This window comes from Amia ocellicauda, chromosome 19 (genome assembly GCF_036373705.1).
Source record: "Amia ocellicauda isolate fAmiCal2 chromosome 19, fAmiCal2.hap1, whole genome shotgun sequence".
In the NCBI taxonomy this organism is placed as follows: Eukaryota; Metazoa; Chordata; class Actinopteri; order Amiiformes; family Amiidae; genus Amia; species Amia ocellicauda.
This window is the reverse complement of record NC_089868.1, coordinates 13878911-13893911: the sequence shown is the minus strand read 5'-3', so window position 1 is coordinate 13893911 and position 15001 is coordinate 13878911. Positions and strand designations below refer to the sequence as shown.

The following is a 15001-nucleotide window of genomic DNA, read 5'->3' as shown; positions in this document are numbered from 1 at the left end:
GCAATTGTGAGAGAAGTAGTTAAGCAAGAGGTTAATGTTACATGGTCAAAGCTTCCAACTTAACTTGGAGCTATATACTCAAAGTATACTTGGTTTCTGCAGAAGTCACCAAAGTGAAGGACTCAAGAAAAAATTATTTCAAATTAACTTCACAGGTTTCACAATTTGCTGTTCATGTCAGACTTTAGGTTAACAGTTTAACACCGGCAGTACAAAGCAGAAGAGGCCTTGCAGTGGTTTGTCCTGTGAATTGTCCCCTCAAACAGATACCATTGCCTAGACTCTTTATAACACAGATTAACAACACAGGCTATTAACTTGTTCCATACACACCCACCAATGTCTGGTACTATTATTTTTTTATTTTCCATTCAGTGACTAATCTTTCCCATTGTATTGAGAATCGGTTACCAACACAGGTGTTGCTAAGCTGCAGCCGAACGTTGCCAGATTGATAAAGTAATCCAGTCTTTGTTCAATTATAATCACACATGCAACATTTTCAGATTCAATTTTGACACTTCTTTTCTACTGAATTTGTGAAAATAGTGAGATAAATTATTTCAAAGATTGTTCGACTGATTGTTAAACACTAGCTGATTTCCACTGTTTGATATTTTTCTTAAGAAACACTTCTACTAGGAAAAAAAAAATCCCTTTAACCATAAATTTATGTTTTTGACAACTGGTTGACCTTTCCTGTTTTTTTTTTTTTTTTTTTGCATGTCAGTTTGTGTTGTCTGATTATTATCACAAGCTGAAGTATTTCAACACAGTTAATTAATATTGTGTGTGTCATTGCGGTTTTCTTTGTTACAGTACTGCAATAAATCCATAAACATAAATACAACCTTTCCCCTTGGAACAACAATAAAAGGAAAGTACATTTTGGACATAAATCCCCCAGCCTTAATTAGTTTATTTACATATAACATGCAATTTTAACTTACCTGGACAGATACAAAATAACACTTCTTAAAAATGCTTCAGCTTAAGATGGTTATGTTTTATATTGGACCACTACTTGGTGATGCTGGCATATCCCCTTGGTTGTGCAGGTGTAGTGTTTAAAGAAAGTGGCTGCTCAGTGGTCACTAGCTCTACATTATACCAGTAGAAAACTTAAATCGTGCTTTTATTGTTAAGGTTTCATTCTTGCAGGGGTGTTTTTCACACTTGTGTGACTTCTGAACTCCTCTGTTGAACTTCAGTGCAATTTCAGTGAATCCTACTCTATCAGGGTCACAAGTGGAAGGCTTTTACTAGGATTGAAACTAGCATTGTCTCAGTCCTGTTAGGGTAACACTGCAATTAAATTCTTAAAACAGCAAGTTTTGGTAAATGGTTTGCTGCTTCTAGGGTGTGATTTCTAACACAATTGCTGTGCAGACTAGAAAATGAATAAGCCATCTGGTTGTAGTTGTGTTGAGGTTGGGAATTACAAAACTGAACGTACAACTTGACTTATGTGGTTTCTCTTGTGAAGAAACACAGTAAGCATTAATTTGATTCGTTTTCTTCTGTTCACATAGCTGTTTGCTGTAAAACGACTCACATAGTGCTGATAAGATCTACAGCGCTGCACGGCCACAGTGTACATGTAGTGGAGCACAAGGTCTGAGAGCCTCGATCCCTCTCGACACCTTTTTTTCTTTTTTCTTTTCATAAAGCACTTTCTCAACAGCTACCATTCTGCCTCAGTTCTTCAAGTGTCAAAAACCTCATGGGTTATTTCTTCTTTCAGAATAAAGAAGAAGTGATGGCAGTGAGGCTCCGAGAAGCAGACAACATCGCCGCCATGGCGGAACTACAGCAGCAGATTGCAGAGCTAGAGATACAGGTACCATGCAAGTAAACACTCGGTGTATGCTGTTTTCTCCATTTACACCTTCAGTTTTTCTGCAGTGGTTCATCTTATCCATGGTTGCATTTTGCAGAATCTATCTCGGTCCACGTTAGAAGACCCCTTTAAACCAATGTCTCTAGTCACAGAAATATGCTCTCAGTGTCAAATGTATCCAGCAGCTTTGTTGACAAATCAGAAGTTTGGATGGCGTGTATTTGGGCGGGGCTCTGTCTGGGGTTTGTGAGGTGTTTTCATAGCACAAAACACTTCTTAGAAGCTGAGAACTTTTTCGCCTTCATGATTTAGCAAATGAAATATAACAAAAAAAAAAACCACCACCAAATGAAACTCTTATCTTGCTTTTCCTTTTCCTGGTCACCACAGGAGGGTGTCGTTTGCTCAGTGCTGTGTTCATGCAGAGCTGCTGGCAGGCGCTGATAAGACTCGAGAACACCGAGGCCAACAGGTGTCGAGCTTAGACAGGCCCAGGAGTCAGTGCCCTGCTGGAGATGAATAGTGCACAACCCATGACAGTCTGTACAGCACGAGATAGGGACAGCAGGTCCCTGTTATCTCTTCACAAGCAAAACAGCACAGGGTGGAGATTTGTTAGTTTTTTGTTAGTCGTCTGTTTACGCAATCACCTGTGGCAGCCTAGAGCCCAACTCAGTTCACAGGCACGCCCATGTCTATTTAACATCTGTGTACGTGCAGGAAATGGTGATTTCTCTGGACTAAATTCATTCTTACATTTAATTGGCCTGCATGTGTGTCGCATCTTGTAGTGATCGGATTTGAGTAAAGTGTAAAATCCACTTATTTGATGCTCACCAACCCTCACACCGGCTTATCTATCATGAAAAAAGATGCCCATGTTGTTTTAAAACAAAATGGACAATAATGAAACTAATTTTGTTTACCAGATGAAGCGCTGGTGTGAATGATGACATTCGTTGCCTCCTGTTGCGAGGCATCTGAAAGCAGCAGGAGCATGGTTGCCTGTGGGAGTGGAGAAGTGCTTGTGGGCACTGATGTCATGATAATATACAAACTTAGAAACATGTACACTTTAACACTACAGGTTCCTACTCCGAGCTCAGGCAGAGTGAAGCATAACTGATTTTACGATTAACCTATCATCGAGTCACTTGACTCTCATATCGTGCTAAATTGTCTTATCTCTCTTCTCTATGGTAAAAAAAAAAAAAAAACATGAAAATGCTAACTAGCTTAAATCTTGTCAGTTTATTTAATGCCTGTGGAAGCTAATTTTAGCTGTAGCATCGTGTTTTTTTTAAATATTTTTTAGGTTATTCTCCTCAGCATTTTTAAAATTTGATTTTAATCAGAAAACAAGCTAATTTAAAAAAAAATGAGTAAATCTCACCGGTGAGCTAAATGTGAGTTCTGAGGAATCGTCATCTGCTCTTCTTTGATAAATATGAGGTTTGTGTGTGAAAATGTGCCCATATGAAGAATTTGTAACAACTTATAAACATGACATACATATTTTGCATATGATCGGTGTTTGTACATTTCTAATTAAACCCTGGAATAGAATTTAACAGGAGGGCTTCCAGATCCAGATTGCATTTGTTGCAAGTTGAGTATCTTTTTTTAGAAAGTTGTGAGCTGGTTGAATAAAACGTGTTTTGTTTTTTTAATTGATCCTGGTTATGTATTCAGAAAGAAGCAGTTATAGAAGCGTGCCAATTGCTTTCCCTCTTCATTATTATAATAAGTCAAAGGATAATAGTGATCATTATTATTAATCAGTCATTTTGTAACAATGTTTGTTTGATACATGTTCATTTCGCCACAGTGAGAATGTAAAAACTTGTACTGCTTAATGCGCTATATATTTAGCCCGTATCAAAAATAAAGTAGTGCTTAAATCTGCTTCTGTGACGCCACAGCTACAGGGACCGCAGTCTCTCGCTTTCTTTGAACACATCAGTCCGTTGAATCGCCACAGCTACGCATCATCATAATGTCTTTCTTTCTTTTTCATTAGTCAGAGCTTCATGTGTCAATTTCTTCATAACCTGTTTGACTACCAAGTCAGTTGCCTACAGAGACACCTGTAGGTGAACAATTGAATTACAGTTCATGAAAACGTGGAGATAAAGGCCAAATCTGAAATGTGTTTTTCATGTAATAGTACATTCAATGCTGGGCTTCCTGCTGTTACTCAATATGTAGTACAGCATATATGTAAGCAGTTACAATATGAACATTTATTGAGCTACAACAACTTGATTTCATTCCTTGCCCAATCTAATATTTGACATTTCAAGATCTGCAATTACTTATAATTATATTAGTAAATATGTTTTACAGATCAAATGTATGCAGCAGCATGACAATACTTAATTGAATCCAGAAAAGAAATTACAACCATAGTCAAACAACGTCTGTTCAGCACTGTAGCTCTTGCAGTTTTTTTTTTTTATCAGTTGGGTTTATTTAGTTTCAGGATTTATTTAACATTTTTCTACATGTAATCAGCAGGGCAATGTGTTTTTGTTTTATTTAGTTAGCTGCTGTGATAGTAGGAGTATATATATATGTGTGTGTGTGTTAATAGCGGTATAAATAATAGGGCAATACTACTTTTACCAAGACTAACAATAATACGTCTATGAGGCAGCTGTTGTATTGGATATATTTGGTTGAGATCTGTGGAGTCTAGAACAGCAGTACTCTTGAGTCTTGCATCTTTATATTAACATGGCAGGATTCAAGTGAGTTATTTGAAAGCGGTAAATACACTTCAGTTTTGATTTGTAGGAAATCAAGCATTTACAAGGAAGCAGATGAGGCTCACACCCAGTATCTGTTTTTTCCATCTGTATCAGAGATGGTGGGTAACATCAGTTTTGACGCTGCACCACGCCATCCTAGTGTATTGCCTTATATGTTTGAAGCAGAAAAAAAAAAAAAAGTGTGAGACAGTAGATGTCTAGTTTTTAAGAAGGTACACATACTAGTACGCCCACATTACTACTGATCTCAGTACTTAGATATAGAAATTACACATTTAAATCACTGAAAGATGCAGCCACCAGGTCATACACAGGTCATTATAACCGGGAATTATTCAAAAACAAGAACACGTTGCTGTGTAAAAGAATCAGTTCCTCAGGTACTGCTTTTACGCTTGGTCAATTTCATCAGTACATTAGACTGCTTCAAGTGGTTTACGTATACCAGAGGATGTTGTTTAGATCTTCACAGGTTTCTACTGCACATCCTATTAAGTAGTTAGTGTGAGGAGGCGACACATTCATCTTTGGCCGAGATGTGTTATCTGTGGTGCACAGCAGTACGAGCAGTTTAGACTGAATGTTGACTAGGACATTTTGTTTAGCTTCCCCTATATTTTCAATACTTTTAACTGACTAGTAATTAAAGTTGGGAAAAGTGGTTTGGTAGACACTTTGAATCAGAAGTGTGTACCCAGCGCTCTGGTATGTGGGCGGTGCGGGGTGCAAGTTTGACTGTGGTTAGGGTGCCTATCTGTGGCCTGGAGCCTGAGCTTATCAAAGGGAGTCTCCCTGGCTCACCCGCCCAGTGCTCAACAGGGGCTGGAGGAGGCAGGATCCTGCCAGCTCGGCTAATAACCGTTTCCCGGGTTGCAACATCATCTCAACAGCACAGATGCGATCTAAACTGGTAGGGATGTGACCTTGCTTGCCATATGTTTGGAGGGTGGGTTCAACATGCAGAGACCCCACCCTTCTTTTCGAGTTCCCTGCCCTGCATGTCATGACAGTCCTGTCGTCGCGGTTATTAAACCTTAGTCATCTTCACTAAAGAAATGGCAGACACCTACTACCTAACTTGTAAAGAGCAAAAAACTACATCGGCACAGCATTCTAGCTCAGATTTATGTAAGTGAATATCTTCGACTGCGCCAGTCTCTGTACAGTATTATCCCCAAGGCCATAATGACATATTGTTCTTGTTTCTTTGTCCCTCTCCCCCTTACTTTATTTAAATAAAAGGGGGCTAGCAATCAGGGTGTTTAAGGGAAATTAAGTAATTTTCAATCAGACCACTTTCACTATGTAGTGTTCAGATCAAAGGTTTCTCCCCATTGTGACAACATTGACCCAAAAAAAAAAAAAAAAGACTCCAGTGGGACTAATCAGGCCATCATGTGATTTATCTGTGACCAATTTTGAAAGAGCCCTCTGAAAGAAATTTCCCTAACAGGAATTAATAATGCAGTGAATGAGATTTAAAATACACAGCAACATCTGTGAGAGAATGAATATAAAGCCCTTGTAATAAATCACAGTACAGCTGCGCAGTGTAGCAGGCAAATGATTCAGCACCGACACTGAAACACATATGTGGACATAAGTGACTTTAAGTAGCTTTTTTATTTTTCTCAGACCAGCCTTTCTAATGTATACAGTTAAAATGTCAGTTTGGTAACTTGTACTCAGATAAGTTTGTCTGTCTTTTTGACCATGTCTATCACACAAATATCACAACCACAGCTGTTGCACTTCCCCTACGTTGATATTATTCTACATCTTGAGATGGGCACATAGTAGCTGTTTAACAAGGTTCAAAAGGACAATGCAAATTTGATCTCCGTAATCATTTATACATTTTTGCTAGTCACCGGTGATTGATACAAGATACGAAATGTACGTTCACTGTAAAAAAACAAATGATGACGACAAGTGTGCTGCGAAGAAATGCCAACCTTCATCCCTACGCATAGTTGGAAATGGCCATTAAACATCCTTTGTTGCCGAGCAAGCACATAAACAAGGTGATGTACTGGGGCTGGACACCGGGAACTCAAAGTATTTTTTTGTCAAGGGCCCAATTGCTTTTCAAACCTGCTCTCAGATGTTTTAAAACAATGACACAATTCTGTGTGTCATAATTGTCCTCCACTGTGTTGCATCTCATTTCAATTTTGGTAACCCTCATTTGCAAGAACTTCACCCTGTTTTTGCAAATTAATCAATTGTAGGCAGTAGATCAATTGTAGATCCCAAAATACCTGTTGAAGTGCTCCAGTGTTCTTAGCCGTAATCACCAAAAATAAATTGCATAAAAATGATTTAAGTACTCTACTATGGTTAGTAGAACAGCACAGCACAGTACTGAATACCTGGAACTAAGAATATTTTACTTGGCCCCTATATTTTGGCTACCAAATTTTAGCCTAGAAGGCAGATCTATCTCTGAGGATTTTGTCCAACCAAGGCACTACCTAATTGACATTTATACTACTTGCTCTGTGCTAAAGGTTTAACTATAAAGGACTTCCCGTTCATGCATCTATGGTTCTTTTTGCTTTTCTTAGAGTTACTGGAAAATGTCACAAATCGAAGTGATGTAGTCAAGGTTTTCATCACTTGTTCGAGAAGGTTAAAATGAGTCAGCTACATGCTCGCTAGGAGACACTCATAACCACAGTGTTTCACACGTTTGCAGAAGGGTTTCGTTTTCAGTAGGAAATCTGTACCTTTGCCTCTATCAGACCACAGATTTGAGTAGTGTAGATCTATAGACACAAGTACCAGGAGCTCCACACAATGGACTGAAGTGACCTCCACCCTGCAGTCCACTGGCCCATGACTGTGTGTGTGGCAGGAAACTCCACTGGAAAACATTGTTTTCACCAGTGGTTGTAGGCCTCTAGACATGTATTTGCATTATTCTAAATCCTTTATTATCATGAAGTGAAACCTATTATATTTGTGACACGGGATATAGAAAATATATTTATGGAAACTGATGCAACAACTTTTCCATCAACTCTCCATTTATCCTTTTAATGGCATGATCTTAAAAACAGTTGGGAAATGAAAGTAACTACAATGGCTTTACTTTATTATTATTTTAAACCATACCTTTAGGATAAAATATTTTTACTTTTTCTTAAACTGTCTATAACATGAAATCTAACTGATTCTTTCAATTTAACTTTTCAGAAAAGTCTGCCAACACCTTCCTTCACATTCTGTGATAGCATAGTATATTTTTGGCCACTGTTCTATTATTTATTTATGGATTGTGATTAGATCTTTATTAACATACTTCAGATATAAAACTGTGCAAACGCAGTGAATACAAAGGAACTCAATATTTTGCGAGATCCATTTGAGTGATAGTCCATCAGTTAAATGATCATCTTTACTTTATCATATCACACTTTTATGAAAATACATAGTACTCAGTTGGGCGCTATGGGTAAAGTACCATCACCATTCACTCAGTTACCACAGCGTGATGTCACTTCCATAGCAACTGTTTCAAATAACAGTAACACTATTCAAGACGTTAATGGTTAAATGCCACTTGAAGCTAAACGATCACTCGACTTAAAAAGCATGTCAAATTATTACTCTTTCTCCAAGTATGTTATTATAAGTAGAACCCTTTTTGCAGCACTTTTAATTCATTAAAAGAGAGCAAATTAAGCAAAATTGTGTAGGTGTTATTATAATCATAAAATTAGTTGTATAAATTATCATAATTGCTCTTGTAAGAGCGGTTTCCTCATTATTAGAATTCATATTATTAATTAACAGTACATTTTAACTTGGTTATTAAAATGTATATGGAGTGCTACAACAGTGATTCTTCTATCTTTAGTCACTTTTCAAGTAAAGGGAGTTTTAAGCACTTTTGCCCATTCACTTCTGGTCCTGGTAATTTAATATAGTAGGAAGTGGATATGTTTCAAAGCTAGACCTTGTTTGGTCCTTTGTGTTTTTGGGTCCACGTTGTTAAATAATTTTTTTGACAAGGGCACCATCTCTGACATGTTCAAATACCAGACCTCATTATTTAAATGACTTGCAGAGCAAATAAGATCGAAACCATTGCAAAGAAAGGTGTATTTTTAAGGAATGGTTTCTGTAGTGAAAAACAGGCCCTTTTATTATTGTTTTTTTGTTCAGTGCTGTGACAAATAGTTTTCAAGAAAGCTTGCTCTGTGCATGACCCATGCTCAGACCACAGCTCAGGTTGTGTTCACTACAGAATGAGAAACCACATCCTATCTGCCTCAAAGTTACTTACGAAGGGAGTAAAAGGTGAAGAAAAGATAAAAATTTAAGCTGTTTTGCTAGCATTTATTTCCTTTACATACCCTTAAAATGTAAATGGGGGGATTTGGGGGGAGGGAAAACAAATTTGGTGTGAGTTTAGGCAGTGATTTTATCTCATTCTGTCCTAAAAAGAGTCTTAAAATGGGAAAACCAGTTTAAAATAAATGCGGTTTGAATTAGAAAATAATCCTTACTTGTAGGTCAGACTTAACGGGAACATATTTTTTTGTCTTTGACGCCACTTAGTACTTCCTTTTATATTACTAAAATGAAGAATTCAAACCACCGAAAAACTTCAACCTGGTATTTATCCAGTCATTGCCTTTCCCTTTTTTTTTTTTTTAAATGCAATGGTCAGTCTGCTATATCCATAAATTGTTGACTAGTAGCAGAGCGAATGTCAACCTGATATTTACTTAAAAAGCTTTTAATTTGTGTGTGAATATATATATATATATATATATATATAATTTTATATTTTTTTCCCCAGAAACCTGTCCTCAGAGTAATAAATACAAAAATGTACTTAGCAGTAACCAGCATAGATGTTTTTACCTTTAATTCACAAAGGCTTCTAGGGGAAGCCTATAAAGTCAAACTTCCTGTTTGTTTCTGTGCCTGTTTATTTAATGCTAGTCTGTCCCCAGTTATGTGCTCTTGATTGTATGTGTATAGCAAAAGTGCTGAAATTGCAAGAACATATTTATTTGTTTGTTTGTATTTTTTTTTTTTTTTTTAATGATCAGTGAGCACCATTCCTGCAGCCAGCAATGTCAATAAGATGAAAGCAAAGCACTGGGTTTTACAGAGATCAAAAAGCCAATAGTATAGTTATGACTAAGATGAAACCAAAAAACAATTGCTTTGTGAAACCAGCACAGAGGTTCCTTGACAAATATGAATTGAATAACCGAATGACTGGCTGCAGCCTGCCTTCACTGATAAATATTCCCTGACATGATGGATTGGATTGGATTGAATTGAGTCTGTTTTACTTGATTTAGCCCTGCAGAAAACAGGAGCATACAATGTAAAGAAGTTTCAAACATCACCCTATATGCCTAAGACTGATTTAAGCATATACTCTGTCTAAACCTGGAGTTATGTAAAGGGATGTGTTTAAAACTGAATACTTAATAGATTTCCCAAAGTTGTTTTTAGTAAATTATATTTTAGAATTGTCTGTCTTTAAACAGTGATATTATTTATTTGATTTGGGATCTAACTTTAAACAATATCGCTTAACGCATGCTGTTTTACATTGCTTTGCAACACAGTGTTGTTCATTTCCCTCAAGGCATTGTGTGTATCCTTCAGTGCTCTGCAATGTGTGTGCCTGACAGTGTGAACGCAGCATTGTTGAGTCAGGAGAAAATACCAGCGCTATAAGTAAATAAGTGCTACCCTGACGCTCTGCAACAACGGGTTCAGACAGACTAGGAAGCCATTACTTACAGACGTTTGACATCTCTCTCCACAGCTTGGCACCTGTTGATTCATACAGCTGAACATAGGAAGCGTGTTAACTGCTTTTTGTTATCAGACACACTAGGGAAAACCTCAAGAAAAACACAGATTCTTGGAAGAATGCATTTGTTCAGATCCATATTCTGAGTATCCTATCAGGACCAAACACACTGGAGACTAGTTAACCATATGAGATTAGTTTAAAATATCACCCCCAACTTATTTTGTTCTCAGCTTACAAACAGTGAGAAATGTTCGAGTGTGGATTCTTATCTCCCAACCCCCTTTCCCTTCCCCCGTGAACCTTTCAGCTCTTCAATGTGAAAGGGTAGACGAGAGCTGCTTGTTTGGGGACAGGTTGATTTTCTTTATTAAAAAAAAAAAGAAATAGTAGCCAGAATTATAACCCTACTGTAATACCGTTCTGAGGTCTTGCTTCGCTCCATGTTTTACAAGTGACTTAAAGTTAAGCAGACACCTCCAGATGTCTTTGAAAGTCTCTCAGTGGGATAAACAGCATGTGTTCCAGGCTGGCTGTTAAAGGAGAGGACTGTTAATCCCAGAGGTGTTCTAGTGGGTGACAAACAGAGCTGTTTGTGTCTAACTGACTTACTCATGTATGATGTTGCTCAGAATTGTGATTTAATTTTCATTTACTAGCAGGAGTATTTTGTGATAGACCGAATGAATCACCCACAATGAGAGGCCTCAAGTTGTTGTTTTTCTTCTCTTTTATGTTAAATGTAAAACAATTATGAGGTTAGTTTCCATCCAAAGCCAGATTCATTGCTTCAGCTTTTCTCTCTGCAGTTATCTATGGTTTATCCACAGTGCAGTTTCCTCACACAAGTCTTTTTTTGGGGTTATGTGCTTTTTGCTAACTCAGTCACCTTTTTTAAGGGTTTCATTTTCTCTCTCTCCCCTCCTCAACCCCGACTTGTTTTTATTTACAGTATTGTATGATATAGATAAGGTCACCACCACAGCTACATACAAAACAAAATTAACTCAAATTAGTATAATCCAGAAAAAAAAACTTTTAAGAGAAACTAATACAGGTGTTTACTCCAGTGCTGCAGTTTATCAGTAAATCTAAATAATCATCATATTAAAGGGGTTGCTCTTTTTATCAAGTTGGAGAACTCATGCCAAATATTGCACAAGAATATAATATACAAATAAAGGATAGTTAGGATTTACGTGTGTTTATGTGTCCATAGCATCATGTTTCATATTCATGTGGTCCATTTTCTTTCTTGAAATGTGACTTTTTATGCTATGCTTTAAGTATTTATGAAAACTGTCTTGTGACTTGTCGTTGTGGCGGCACAGAAAGAAGAAGGGAAGGTCCAGGGCCAGCTGAACAACTCTGACTCCAGCCAGTACATACGAGAGCTGAAGGACCAGATATCAGAGCTCAAGCACGAGGTAAGGGCTCCGCTCTCCGGCAGCACATTCTCCGTCACCATGAACGACTGTTAACACGCAGGGCTTCTCTGCTTGGACAGCATCAGCATCTGCATCTGAAGTAGATGGTGCACTTGGACATGTGCTCACTATCAAACTGACAGCATCCTAACCCTCGTTCAATAGGTCTGCCTTCTACCAGAGTGCCTTATCTGTTAGAGGCTTTTGCGATGTTCCTAAATACACCCACAGTCAACAGACGGTATTTTTAAGCACCTCTGTCTCGAATCAGCCTCCCATTTCCACCACCTGCATTCTCCGTCTGTGATTTATAGCTCGAAAACACGTAGATTTCCATTTATACCCAGACTGCCAGTAGATCACGCCTTGCTCATAGTGACTGGCATGTAGGAGTAACGCCCACTGTTCATTCTAGACGGACATTTCATCTGTAGGAGCTCCACCAGGATTTCTCATTCTGCGGCACGAATAGGAACCAGTCACTTGTGAAAGTCTCATCTACATAGTCTGAAATGGGGAAAAGAGCATTCATGTTCAAACTAAATACAAATTAAGAAATTAATTTCATATGCAAAAAAATAATGATATTTTAGTAATGTGTCCCAAGTACGCCTCTGCAGGTCTAATGAATTGACAAGTCTGCTTTAATGTGCTAATAATGAAAGTCTGCCTCTGAAGGTGGCTGCCCACTTCTTACATTGCATTTCTACAATTTTAAACTTTTTTTTTTTTTGCCTTCCAGTAGAGCTGCTTTGACATGTTTTTAATGAAGTCGGTAAATGAGCTGCAGTTTAAGATTGCGAGTTTGAAGCGGAGTCTGTGGGCGCAAACTTGTTAAGTGTTAAGATTTATTTTTCTTTAAGCTAAAGTGCTTTTGGGCTGGAAGCGACTGCATCTCTTCTTGACGTGATGTCAAATGCTGCCTGTGCGTCTGTTTTAGTACAGATGAATGGGCCTCCAGTTATTTCTTGGATGTTTTAATCTTTTTTTGTGTGTGTTTTTTGGTTTGTTTTTTCTTTTCACATTTTCCTTTTTGTGTTTCTTTGACTTGCTTTTCTGTTTGTATTTTGAGGCCACCTGCGTTTTTAATATAAGTGTTAACTACGCCCTGCAGTGGTACATTTCCTGACAAAAAGGGTGTGGGATGTGCCAGCACACCCCTATATCTTTATTCTTTGAAAATACAGGCCTGACGCCCAGTAACTTAGTATGTTACATATTTTAAGAGAATAATTCGCTCGTAGGTTTAACCGTGTCAGCTCAGGTCCGACACAAACACCGATCTCCTCAGACGACATTGACCGTTTTCTATAAAATGTCGAAGGTGTAGCTTTTATCACGAAGAAACAGATTTTAATTAAAAAAAACTATTGGAACCATGTTTTTAGCTTTTTTTAGTTTTGGGCACAGAGCTCAGCAGGTCTCTCCTCAGGGGCAATTTCATGACGCCGCTTATTACGCCAAACTAATTGAAACAAAATAGTGCATTGAGTTTACACCGGACAATTCACAGAGTTTACTATGAGTTCTGAAACCAGTCAGTGTTTTGTGGCTGATATTGCTTGTAAATAGAGAGAGGAGATTGAATTATTGCTGGTGGAAATATTTGGGAAGCACTCAAAATGTAGACGTCTCTACCATCTTCAGTAGTTCTGTGACTGTGAGTTGAATTGAAATGTGTACGTGTAGTTGCAGCGAGAAAATACGGCTATCTAACATCAACATAGTCTGGTGTTTTTGTATGAAACACCACAATCACGAGCACAGACTGGGACAGCGTGCTTTGCTTTGGGTGGGGTGTTAAGTCGCCTTGTGCTGTAAACAAGTTTTTTACATCAGAGCGCTTGGTGCGTTTTAACCTGAGGAGCGGAGATCTTTGAATGTTTAATTCACGAGACCGTTTTACTGCACTTCCATAAGAATGCTTTAGGTTTTTCAATTTTAAATTAAGTGTAAAGTGATCTAAGAAAGGCAAATTACTTTTCCACATGGATATATCTGCACAAATTTTAGACTTCTAAAATAAAGTTTTCGCAAGAGATTGCCTGAGTAGTGTAGGGTAGTGTACACCACCCTCTGAAAGTAAGGTGCCTGTACACATTCATTATGTCTGCTAGACTTTTATTTAAGAGGATCTCCTAGCTCATCAGCTCACTTATCTGTAGTGCTTTGCAGGTTTTAGACTAGGGAGAGAACTGCCAGACATGAGGAATAAACACTGTCACGAGGGTTTTTGTTTTCATTAGTTATTTTCCTTCTGCATGTAAACGTTTGTTTCCCAGCAGTGTTGTGGCACAGCCATTGCAGTGCGGCCGACTCTGGTCTTGTTCACAGTGGGTGCAGCGTATCTGCCACATCAAGCTATTTCTGCTCGCTCGCGGCCTTTGCTTATCTCTATCAGCAGGCCAATCTGAGATTTTGACTGCTCAGCCTATTTATGGAAACTCAAGAGGCCCACACTCACCTGCACACTCACAGACCTAACCACAACCTTCCAGCAGCAGCCCTAAAAATGGAAATTGGGCAAAAACAAAACAGTCCGTGTGTGTCATATACCACTGGTTCTCCAGGAGGGTGCTTTCCGCACAGTGCGTACAACCGTTAGTTTTCAGACGCATTCACAACGTTTGCCAAATGTTCAAATACTTGATACTGGCCTCCTAGCCATGGGCTCTGGAGGGGAAAGGCATGTAGGAGCCCTGAAGCCTGGCCAGGCATCCTAGATTAGGCATCATCTACAGTGGAAATGAGCAGGAGGATCACGCTCCAGGTCAGGTAACCATCCTCTCATCCAAGAGGCACCAATGCCATGTACTGACACCAGTGGGACTTGAACCATATCGGTTGTGAAAGAGGAGTTTGAAAAGTAATGCACCAGAAGCTGAGCTGGTCTATCACTTCCTGCCACATTGTGATTTAGTATGACAGTCATTCTCATTGTGGCAGGGTTGAGTCTTTGGTTGAAAAATAAATACAAAACGTCTGAAAACGTAAATCAGTCCTTGGGAGGGGGGGGGGTTTGTTTGTTTTTTAGTCACTTTGCTGATGTGTGAGGTTTTCAGCACCCTTTTGACCTTTCACTCCCGCTGGTTTTATTATGAGTGTCACATTACAAATCTTTCTAACTGCATGCCTTTTGCAGTAAATTTCATAAGGAGGAAGTAAAGTTGATTCA

At 38.4% G+C, this 15001-nt stretch overlaps 1 protein-coding gene across 5 annotated transcripts in view; it reads left to right on the top strand.

The window, feature by feature from the left end:
* LOC136714624 (ecotropic viral integration site 5 protein homolog) overlaps positions 1 to 15001 on the top strand; it is a 77306-nt gene that overhangs the window by 52888 nt on the left and 9417 nt on the right. For all 5 annotated transcript variants that reach the window (XM_066692216.1, XM_066692218.1, XM_066692215.1 and 2 more), the window contains 2 exons: positions 1745 to 1840; positions 11731 to 11826. In XM_066692216.1, the coding sequence (XP_066548313.1) occupies positions 1745 to 1840; positions 11731 to 11826 (192 nt within the window). The remainder of the gene's footprint in view (positions 1 to 1744; positions 1841 to 11730; positions 11827 to 15001) is intronic.